The sequence below is a fragment of the Epinephelus moara genome, chromosome 8 (genome assembly GCF_006386435.1).
Source record: "Epinephelus moara isolate mb chromosome 8, YSFRI_EMoa_1.0, whole genome shotgun sequence".
Taxonomy (NCBI): Eukaryota; Metazoa; Chordata; class Actinopteri; order Perciformes; family Serranidae; genus Epinephelus; species Epinephelus moara.
Window position 1 is genome coordinate 22,593,900 of NC_065513.1, and position 10,920 is coordinate 22,604,819.

General features: G+C 40.6%; 2 protein-coding genes across 2 annotated transcripts in view; one reads left to right on the top strand and one right to left on the bottom strand.

Moving 5' to 3' along the window:
* Window positions 1–532: 532 nt before the first annotated feature.
* On the bottom strand, window positions 533–3,020 carry LOC126394363 (Rieske domain-containing protein). Its single transcript, XM_050051137.1, has 4 exons — window positions 2,715–3,020; window positions 1,685–1,936; window positions 1,491–1,525; window positions 533–1,378 (listed from the first exon to the last, which is right to left on the bottom strand). Exons 2-4 carry the CDS (start codon window positions 1,908–1,910, stop codon window positions 1,088–1,090), a joined length of 552 nt encoding a protein of 183 aa, XP_049907094.1. The 5' UTR covers window positions 1,911–1,936; window positions 2,715–3,020; the 3' UTR covers window positions 533–1,087.
* A 1,129-nt stretch (window positions 3,021–4,149) lies between these two features.
* Window positions 4,150–10,920, top strand: part of LOC126394445 (uncharacterized) — a 13,409-nt gene continuing 6,638 nt past the window's right edge. Inside the window, exons 1-11 of the mRNA XM_050051259.1 lie at window positions 4,150–4,406; window positions 6,063–6,172; window positions 6,262–7,089; window positions 7,388–7,550; window positions 8,457–8,554; window positions 8,754–8,972; window positions 9,142–9,229; window positions 9,540–9,661; window positions 9,837–9,942; window positions 10,500–10,571; window positions 10,683–10,792. Of these exons, the coding sequence (XP_049907216.1) occupies window positions 6,114–6,172; window positions 6,262–7,089; window positions 7,388–7,550; window positions 8,457–8,554; window positions 8,754–8,972; window positions 9,142–9,229; window positions 9,540–9,661; window positions 9,837–9,942; window positions 10,500–10,571; window positions 10,683–10,792 (1,865 nt within the window). The 5' untranslated portion in view covers window positions 4,150–4,406; window positions 6,063–6,113. The remainder of the gene's footprint in view (window positions 4,407–6,062; window positions 6,173–6,261; window positions 7,090–7,387; window positions 7,551–8,456; window positions 8,555–8,753; window positions 8,973–9,141; window positions 9,230–9,539; window positions 9,662–9,836; window positions 9,943–10,499; window positions 10,572–10,682; window positions 10,793–10,920) is intronic.

The window sequence follows — 10,920 nt, forward strand, 5'->3', positions numbered from 1 at the left end:
CAAGACGTCTTGACAGGCTGGTTTAAAAGGCCAGCTCAGTGCTGGGCAGGGGACTGGACTTACTGGGAACTGCAGGCTGCACACGTAATAAGCTGCAAGCCAGAATGGACAATTTCAACCACTCTCCCCACAACATCCTGGCTGGACAGAGGAGCAGCTCTTGCCACTCTTTGATTGCTCTCATCCCTGGTTTTAAACTCTTTTTTTATGCATATTTATATTTATTTGTTGTCTGTAATTGTTGTGTTTGATCTATATGTGAGCTGCTGGATACCTGAATTTACCCAAGGGGAATAAAGTATCTTCTATTCTATTACAATAATGTGAAAGTAGCATTTTACTTCTGCACCTCAACCTACTGTGCACAGCTTTGACTACTTTATATTGGGTAGTTTAATATATAACAATGCATCACATTTTACAAGCTGACTTTTTGGTTGTAAAATCAGCAAAGTAATAATTATCTACTATCTGTGTTCAAAAGAATTCAGCTGTGTTGACAAATGACACAACAGCCTCATAATATTTCTCATATCATTTACCATGACAATGGGACATAAAAAACAATCATCATATTTTTCTACAAAAAATAAACAGTATATTTGTACACCATTTAATAATTAAAAAGCACAACATTCTGTAGCAGCTCCAGTTCAGTGTCAAAAACTGCAAAAGCCGGTATTAGAATGTAAAGTAATTTCATACAATAAATGTGAGACATTTCTACATCACTCCAGCTGATTCGATCACTGTCTTCAGTAATGCCGTGTTTTCTGATCTTGCTGGAACAAACTGTGTCCATCAGAGCAAGAGCACAGTCCCAAAGAGTCTGTGTAAACATAATAAAACTCAAACATCCATAGTGAAATGACACACATCCTACAACCGCTGTTTATATGTCCTATATTCATCTTACTATGATCATTCATACATGATTGTCAGATATTGTCCTCACTATCCTAGACTGGCTCATATAAATTTTACAGGCGTACTGGCTCACACACATATTACAAGTTTTTTAATAACAATTATAATTGTGATAAACAAATGTTCAAGGTTTCCACACTGTTCTTCCTGAAGTGTTGAGTTAATTCCTGGGTTTGGCTTTTGGCTGGGCCTTCAGTAAACCAGTCCTAAATTTCTCAGTCTGGTAGACATCTGACTCGATGGGCTCACTGCAGTCGTTCAGTGTTACATACACATTCCCGTCGACCTCAGTGACCTTGTGAATCCTCTGTTTGACACCCTTGGAGCGCCAGTGTGTCCTCAGGGGTCTGGCTGTAGGATCATCCACAGCTTGGTAAAGACCTTCCCCTTCTGCCAGTGTGATCTTGTACTTGTGCCACGGACACACGATACACAACCGCCCATTGAACTCCTGATGGTGACACAGCATAGAGGTGTTAGAGAGGTAAGACAGCAGCAGCTACAGTGGAAGTCATTAAACAGCTATTTTACAGCAACTTTAGAGAAAACAGTCGGCAACTTACCTCGATGTCTCCATACTGCAATGCACCACCTGAATCTGTAAGATAAAAATCAAGTGTCATTAATAGGATAATGAATGTCAACATCTTTGTAAATGTTTCAACAGGAATAAAACACTAAAGACGAGGACAGGCTTTACATTTATAGCTTCACTCATTATGTCCACACCAACAACGCCCACACACACAGAGCTTACGGTAGCAGCGCACGTCCATTGCATGAAGCTGCCCCTGGTGGTGCAGGACCAGCACATCTCTGCATCCATTCACAGTCTTGGTCATGCGCCCAGCCTTGACAATGTCCTCCTTCTTCCCGATGAAGTGGGAGGCAGGGGGAGGTGAGGAGGAGGAGGAGGAGAAGGAAGAGGGAGGGGGAGAGGAGGAAGAAGAGGAGGTCTGAGAAGTCTCCTCCTCAGAAGACATGTCGCTCACTTCTTACGGCAGGTTTCCTGGTATGAATAAGAATAATTTTAGCTTTGAAGACATGATGATAGTAAAATAGATAGTAATGAATGTTGTTTTTATGCAGACTTAATTCACATTAGTTAACTCGCAATGCAATTCACATGAAAAGCACAAGGCACAGGCATTGTCATTCCTCCATCTTTTTCTTTTACTTTGACATAATGTTTCTTTGTGGGTTGGCTTGAATCAATCAAGAAATTATTCAAGAAAACGAGCTGGCCCTTGAAGGTTTAAAATTTCAAGTTTCACCCCTAACTGATCATCACAATATATCTCTGTCGCTGAACCAGGATAAGATGTTGACCTGTGAATCTCAATCAGTTATATACTGATGAACACGTTTATGCAAAACATAGTGGATCTATTATTTAATCAGAAAGAAATGTGAGACAGTGACTGAGACTAAAGAGGAGTCAGTGTCAGTGCCGCAGAGAGAGAAGAGATGAAATATAAACACCAAAAAACTTGAAAATGTTATTTATTCATCAGAGTCTGTCTGGTTTAAACTCCTATAACCTGTAATCTCTCTTTCCTCCCCAGTCAAAATGTTTCCCTTCTCATTGAAAGCTGGTATTTTCGAAGAATTATGTAGGTGATACATAATGTGACACGTTATTCAGCACAGAAGATCAATAATTAATTCATGAAATTAACACAGACACCATAAACCATTCACAAGGAGTAGTAGCTCCTCTTTAATCCGGCTCCTACGCGTTTATGATAAACATTAACACCATATTTCTAAGCATTAAATCAACCTACCTTTTATTATGCTGCCAGTTTCCATCTCTGACACCTCTGAGTTCTGTAGTTAGTTGCCATGGCAGTCTTCCTCATCTGGTAGCCTGGCAACTGGTTGCTGATAATTTTGGCTCCATGTCCAGCGCGCGACAAGACACTTTATCTCGCTAAAATTACACATACAAACGACCTAGGGCTTTATCTGTATAAAACCGGCCGGCTTTGTTTATTTGGACATGAATGAAAATATAAAATACTAAGCAAACTTCGTAAGAGTTTCAGATAAGTCATTACTGGGCTGAGTTGAGGAAGTGCCAGTGTTGTGTGTTACGTCTAATGTCGTCCCCAGTGAAACACAGGCCGATGAACGAGATTCCGCGGCGTCATTTCCCTTTATGACTTAACAATATTTAAGTTAAGTAAGCAAAACTAATAAAAGTAGTTTCATTTTAAAAGTCTCTTCTTTAAAGAAGAAAATTCGTCGTTATAGTCATGATCAAATGTTTGTTAAAATCCCTGCTATCAACTGTAAAACGCTGGAGTGGAGATTTGGGTCCCAACTGGATGATGAGATGTGGAGAAAAATGTTGTTAAATGCAAAGAAAATTACATGTTCTGACAAATCCTATGAGAGTCAATATAAGATTAGTCACAGACTGCATGTAATCCCAGCTGTTCAATGTAAATATGATCCCTCATGCTCATCATTATTTTGGGAAATGTAAAAATAGCTGTGGCACTTATAGCCTAATTATCTCATGTGGTCATGCCCCCAAAATGTAATTTTCTGGCTGTTAGTCCAAAGAGTGATTAAGAAAATATTTCGGATTGATATACCTGTAAATCCACATAATTTTGTTCTGGGATAAGATTACTATGAATGTAGGTACAGCTTTGTGTGCTGCATGCATTACAATTTTACAAAAATGGTTGGATGAAGAGCCTCCTGACATTAAGATGTGGTATGTAAAACATGCCCATCTTACCACTGGAGAGATTATCACATGAGCTAAGAGGAACTCTGAAGGTTTTTGTAAGAGACTCGGCCCCGATTTCAATATAGGCTACTTGAAAGAGGTATGTTGGTATCAGATATAACAGAACATTTTCATGTGTTATAATAATATTCAAAGAAAAAAAAATCAGGGGGTAAACCATTTTGTCAACTACTCTCTACACTATATTAGCTAAACATTGTGTAAAATAACTCAAAGAAATAACAATAAAAAAAACATGTTTATCATTAATAAAGCCAGTAAATATATCTCCACCAGTACTCAGCGCAGCTCTCCATACAGTGTGATGTAAAGACAGTAGGGCAAATGTCCTAATGGTTTAGTCTGAGCAGGCTTTTTGTCTCAGCAGGTTTGCTGGTGGGCATTAAGCCCTCTGAGGGATTATCTCTCTGTCGTCCTGCACTGAGTGTAATGTGACCGGCTGTCCCTCTGATATTCTGCTTTCTGCCACCTGTAGGGTATAACCTACCAGTCATGGCCTGTCTGCACTGGAGTTGTGCTGAACCACAGCGGGAAAAGAAAGCGCCCTCCCCAAACTGTTTTCGTCGCCATGGAAACCTACTGTGTGTACGGAAATAGTGATACTGCTCAAGCTAGCAACTTTGTGAAAAATTAATGCATTGTATTAGTTCAGTTTGCTGTTTAGATAAACCGTACTCATTTGTTTTTTGTTGCTAAAAACTCTGAAGGGATTCAGGTAAGTTTTCCATTTATTCTTAAGATTTTGAGAAACTTTACAGCTTCATAGTTAGTCATGCAGAGCATGTATAACAAATATTTCCTAGGCGCAGGCATCTAGTCATGTAAAATAATGTATCGTGTTTCTTTCGATGTGGCAGTAATCTTAAAACCACAACATATTTCCTTTATTGTGAGGTGTGGGTTTGTTCTAATAACAGACCACCCTTGCAATGGACTGGAGACAACTCCTTTAGTTCATGCTCTGAGGCTAAGCTGGCCTGACTGTAATATAAATGAAAATAAAATAAAATAAAATATATGAAAATTAAATTAAATTAAATAGAATAAAGTACTATAAAATAAAATAAAATAAAAATAAAAATAAAATGAAATCAAAGTAAATTATAATAATGATAATAAAAATGGAATTGTATTGTGAATAAGGTTAAGGAAGTGTCCTTCAAAATTAATATTACCCTGCCAATCACTACATGCAGAAATACAAAAAAGACATGAACACAAACTGCTCTGTCTGTAATTAACATTCTGAAACTGTTTCACACCTTTTCTGGCATTGTTCTCACACCAAGAAATTCTGCAAGGACTTTTGCAGATTTATCATGGACCATATCTCTAAGACTTTACATTATTATGGGGAAAATGTGATGTGTGGTTTCTTTAAAAAATGAAGACAGAACCTTTTATTATAATTAACTTGGTAATGATTGTGGCAAAGTATTTTATCCATAAATGTAAGTTTAGCAATGATAAACCTCATATTGGTGTTTTTCTGAATGATGTTGAACACTACATGAAACTGATCCTCAATTTCGACCAACAAAAAGGCTGTTAAGACACTTGACATTTGTATGTCTTATAATATCTTCGTGTAGTATGATCCCCCTGGCCTTCTGTTACTGTTGTGTATACTCTGAACTGTATACTGAGTCCTTTTTACACTGTGTTGCTTAAATAATGATTTTAAAAAAACTGTAATATAAACTGCACGTCAGGTTCTCTTAGTGTAATTCAATTCACAGAATTAACAGTTGCTGACACTCAAATCCCAGCCCGTGTTCACTGTAGGGACAGGGGCACAGCCTGAAGGAAACATAGACCTCTCGAAGTGTGCTGTTTCATGAACACAGTAACCAACAGCACCCTCACCTTAAGCATGCATATGACGAGGATCTCATCCAAATGCCATGTGGCAGTGTTGCTGCAGCTGCCAGCCAATCTACTGTAGAAGTCAAATATGCAACAGTTGCATGTCTGTGTCAGCTATATTTATAATATTTGCTACAGCGCAGAAATGTGTGACAGGACTGCTCCGTGCTGCCCCGGCTCCATCCTGACCAAGTGTCAGATTTCAGCATCATACCAGTGTCGTGTGCTTTGCCTGCCACCACGACTGTGCAGTGTGGTAGTTATGACACAGTGACCGACCCAACTATTGGCCATCAGTCTCTGACAGGAATCACTGAGGGAGAGAAAACAACAAGGACATGCTGTGTTGGAGAAGGCAGTGTGGTTGCAGTAGGGAGCTTGTGTAGTGACGACTCAAGCTTGTAGTTGTTTTTAGATATTTTCTGTGCACGGTCATTTCTTGCACACCTTTGCTTTGTGTTACCCACTGATGGAGAGACTAAAGCGACATGTCTGCCACTCCCAGGGCAGGTGGAGTGAAGTAAGAGAAAAAGAGCGGGAAAAGGAAGGGGAGGAAATGTCACTCTGCCTGTATGAGTGTCTGAAGGCCGTTGGGCTGCAGCGTCACTATGCCAGGTAAGCTCACTCACATTACCTCCAAATTCACACTTGCCCTGTCCCCTCCTCCTCTGACCATCTGTCTCCCTCCGTCTCCTGTCCTTCAGGTTTACCTCAGTGGGTGTTCATCGTGCAGCCCACCTCTCAGCACTGACCATGGAGGACTATTCCATCCTGGGAATCCGCTCTATGGAGGACAGGACTCGACTCTTCCATCTGATCCAGATGGTCAAAACTCTTGATCTTGAATATGAGGATGGTGATGATGATTATGATGCTGATGAAGACTGCGCTGTAGCAGATAATAGCTTTACTTATGATGATGTGTATGATGATGATGATCAGAAGGGTGCTGTTGTGAGTAAGCTAAGTACAACCATTTTTTCTAAACCATCAAGCGTTCGCAGGCGGCTTGATTTCAGTTCTGAAACCACTGATCACCACCTGAAGCTATCGTCTCCTCCAGAAGGCGCTGTTCATGTCTACGCAAGTCATAACAGAAATAATGAGCCAGGCCAGGGCAAAGGCTCAGCCGTAGCTCTGCAGCTTGACACTGGAAGTGCTGTGGTATGTGGCTGCAAAGGGAAGAACAACCACAGACTGGATGTCCATAGTCATCAATCTGATCATCATACAGGAGCAAACACAGAGCCAAAAACATTTGAAGGATACTCCATGTACACCTCTCCTGCTAGATTATCACCAAAGTGTGTCAAACCAAAACCCAGGCCTGCAACAGGGGCGTTAAATAGGTTTAGCAACAAACCAGTTGGGCACAAAGATGGAAAACGAATCTCTAGGAAGGAAAAACTCATCACAGAAATGAACAATAACATGGCTACTGAACACAAGCCAACACCTGTTTATGAATCAAAGACAACAGCCGGCTACAACTACGGACTACCGCTGAGTTCCCCTCCTGCTCCAAACAAAAAGTGAGTGGCAGTGGTTTGTGTTGTGTTCACTGGTAACTCCCTACTGGCAAAGTCATATCTTGGTGACGACAGCTACAGTATGTTAAATAAATTTTTTGAACATGAAAGACATTCAGAAAATATTATAAAGAATTCAAATAGCTACAGCACATTGAGGCAAGGTTTCCTATGCATGCACGTCTTTGTTTCTCTTTAAATGATAGTTTGCATAAAGTTTGCATATGTGCATTGTTTCCTTTGAACATGATCGTCCTGATTTTGATTGTCTGTGATTGCTTTGTGTGTGTGTGTTTTGCAGGCAACCAGAAGGGCAGCGGATCACTGTGTGTGTGAGGAAAAGACCTCTGACACGCACTGAGTGCCGGAGAGGAGAGGCAGATGTTGTAACAACTCCAAGTGGAGAGTGTGTGATTGTACATGAAGGCAAAGAGGCCGTGGATCTCACACAGTACATACTACAGGTACATATGATATCCAGAGAGGAGACAATGATAAATCAATGTTTTGTCATATACTGTAGGTAAAACTAAAGATAGCAGTGTGTCCAAATATTTTTCCATGTTAACGTGTCTAAATAACTAAGGGAGACAAGAATTTTTGAAATTGGTCCAGTATTGACAGAGAGGGCTGCAGCCTGAAGCAGCAAGCCAGGCTACAATGAAAATACACAGGGCATTTGCCACTGTCAGTTTATATCCACTAAAAGTGCTTGTTTTGCCATTGACAGGCTCAGACTGGTGTCTTTAAGTGTCTGGCAACATTACAGACAAGAGCCTATAGAGAAATAAATGTTTTCCTTTACCATTTGCTTGATCTGGACTGTTTTTTATCGTGTGTTGCCAAGACTTGTTCAAGGAGAGGTCACGTTCTGATATCTAGTGAGAGGTGACTTGTTACGGGAAGATAACGGTGGAAACGTTAGCGAGACTTGGAGAGAGTGCCAGGAAGAATGTGTTGGACTGGAGGACAGTAAGTGTTGCCTAGTGTTATCTAAACGATTTTCACTGTCACGGCTAAATATTTAGCTGATTTCTACAATGTAGAAAAGTCTGGAAGATTTCAGAATGAGACTTTTTGTTGAGCGAGACTTTGTTACACACAACAACAAACAGGCATGATCAACTGAAAGGTAAAGAAAAACATTTTATTTGTAGGCTCTTTTCTATAATGTTGTCAGACACAATAACAATCTGAGCCTGTCAAAACAAGCACTTCACTGGATGTAGAATGACGGTGCTAAATGCCCCGTGTGTTTCCAGTGTAACCTTTTTGCTGCTCCCAGGTGCAGCCCTCTTGCTCAATACTGGACCAGTTTCAAGAACTGTTGTTTCCATTAGTCACCTAGACACGCTCTTATGTCCCTGCAGCACAAGTTCTACTTCGATCAGGTTTTTGGGGAGGAGAGCTCCAACGAGGAGGTGTATCTAAGAACGGCATATCCTCTGGTGCAACACATGCTCAACGGGTAGGTCAGCATTGATGTAGTTGTATTTATGGAGGTGTTTATGTTGTCATACTACCATAATTTCTATTCATACACCTAAAGTCCAACTGAGTCAGCTCTGATGCTTGAAATACATGCTTGTAGGTAGTTTTTCTTTCATGTGTCTGTGAATCTGTGATCCTTACAACTATCTTAATTTGTGTTGTGTGTGCATCCACAGAGGCAAGGCCACCTGCTTTGCATATGGCCAGACAGGTGCAGGGAAGACTCACACCATGCTGGGTTCACCCTCTGGGAGACCAGGGTTGTATTCACTGGCAGTCCGGGACATTTTTGCTCTCCTCTCCACCACACACATGCACCCGCCCTTGATGGTGTATGTCAGTTTCTTTGAAATCTACTGTGGTCAGCTGTATGACCTGTTGGACCACAGAAAAAGGTGTGTGTGTGTGTGTGTTTTGTTGTGTTAAAGAAAAGATGACCAGATAGCAATTGATCAAAAAAATGCCCCAGTTTCCGACAGGGACAATTCATGATAAACCTTGATTGTTTTTCATTCTCCATTTCTTCTCCCTCTTAATCTCTTTTTTTCTTTCTTCCATCATAAGGTTGTTTGCCAGGGAAGATGGACAGAAGGTGGTTCACATTGTTGGGCTGCGTGATGTCAGAGTGGACTCAGTTAGCTCACTGCTGGAGGTTCGCCCCTGTCTTGAAAATGTCCTCATGTCTACACTATGTAGTCAGGAACTGGTGCTCTCATAAGCTTTCCAACCTTTAGAACATATTAATACTTCAAGTCCAACATTAACTCTATCTAGCACCTCAGGTTGTGCTTACATCCTCACAGACCAACAGCAGACTCTTGAGTACCGTAAATACTCAAATATTACCCAACAAGAAAAAAAAATCCACGCTTTTCTATGTTTTAAGTGACAACGACAATCTCTTTGAACAGTCTGTCTCTGTCCCTTTTCTCCCTCCTGTATTCTTCATTGCCCTTACAAAGGTGATTTCACAGGGTACAGAAGAGCGAACACAAGGGGTGAGTGGAGTGAATCCGCTCTCCTCTCGTTCCCATGCCTTGCTTCAGATTCAGCTAAGAGGTCCGAACCAGCAGATTGCTGGCAGGTGAGTGACAAAGTTTTTTTTTTTGGTTGTTTTTTTTTAATCAAATTGAAGGCTTATTGTGGTGTATGATGGGTTTGTCTTTTCTCCTTAAAGCACAGCTAGGGTTATTGTGCAGTACAGTAGCATTGGTGTGAAATAACTGAGTGTAGAATGTTGGGTGTTTGTGTGTCTGCAGAATGTGGTTTGTGGACCTGGCAGGAAGTGAGAGGGCATCAGATACCAAAGAACCAGATAGGCAGAGTCGTATGGAAGGAGCTGAGATTAACCAGAGTCTGTTGGCTGTAAGCTACACACACTTACACTTACACTTACACACAAACACATTCTTGTACTTCTATTTTTGTGAGGACCTTCATTGGCCTAATGCATTCCCTAGCACTTCACCATAATCTTAACCATCACAACTCCATTTCTTTTCTTTTTCTCTATCTCCCTCTTTTTTTCCATGTTTCTAACAAGATCTCCTTGAAACCAACATCATATCGAACAGTTGCAGTAGATTAAAGAATTATACTCACATCAGCGATCCGCCTTCAACCATCCAGAGACCCTGGAGAAATGGAGTACTTTGTTTAAGAAATAACATCCCACTGTCTTATCTGTACAGTGGCCCAACCAACCCTCTATTTTATACACATTTTAGGCTGATTTTAATTGGGCTCTTAGCAACCATTTTGGTATTATTTGAGGAGCATCTTGAGGTTTTTGTAACACTTATGGCCCTTGTGAGCCTGTAACCTAAACCTAATTCTAACCGAACCCTAAAACCAAGTCTTAACCCTCCCAAATGTCCTCATTCTGTTGCTAAAATACTTGTTTAAACTTGTTTTTTTCTCAGCTTAAAGAATGTATCCGGTCCCTTGATCAAGAGCAGTCGCACACACCTTTCAGACAAAGCAAACTTACTCAGGTACTTAGACTTGCAACTTGCTGGTTCTGCTATAGATGTCATGGCTGATTTTTTGGTCCAATTTGATTATTTAACTCTCTTGTTCTTTGGACTACATTGTTCTCCTTCTAGGTTTTGAAAGACTCATTTGTTGGTGACTCAATGACATGCATGATTGCCAACATTTCACCTGGTCACTTAGCAACTGAACATACGCTGAATACACTGAGATACGCCGACCGGTAAGTGTGTGTGGGATATGTCCGGGCAGCTAAACTGCCAGGACACTATTGCAATCCTAAATATTCTTCTTCTTCTTCTTCTTCTTCTTCTTCTTCTTCTTCTTCTTCTTCTTCTTCTTCTTCTTCTT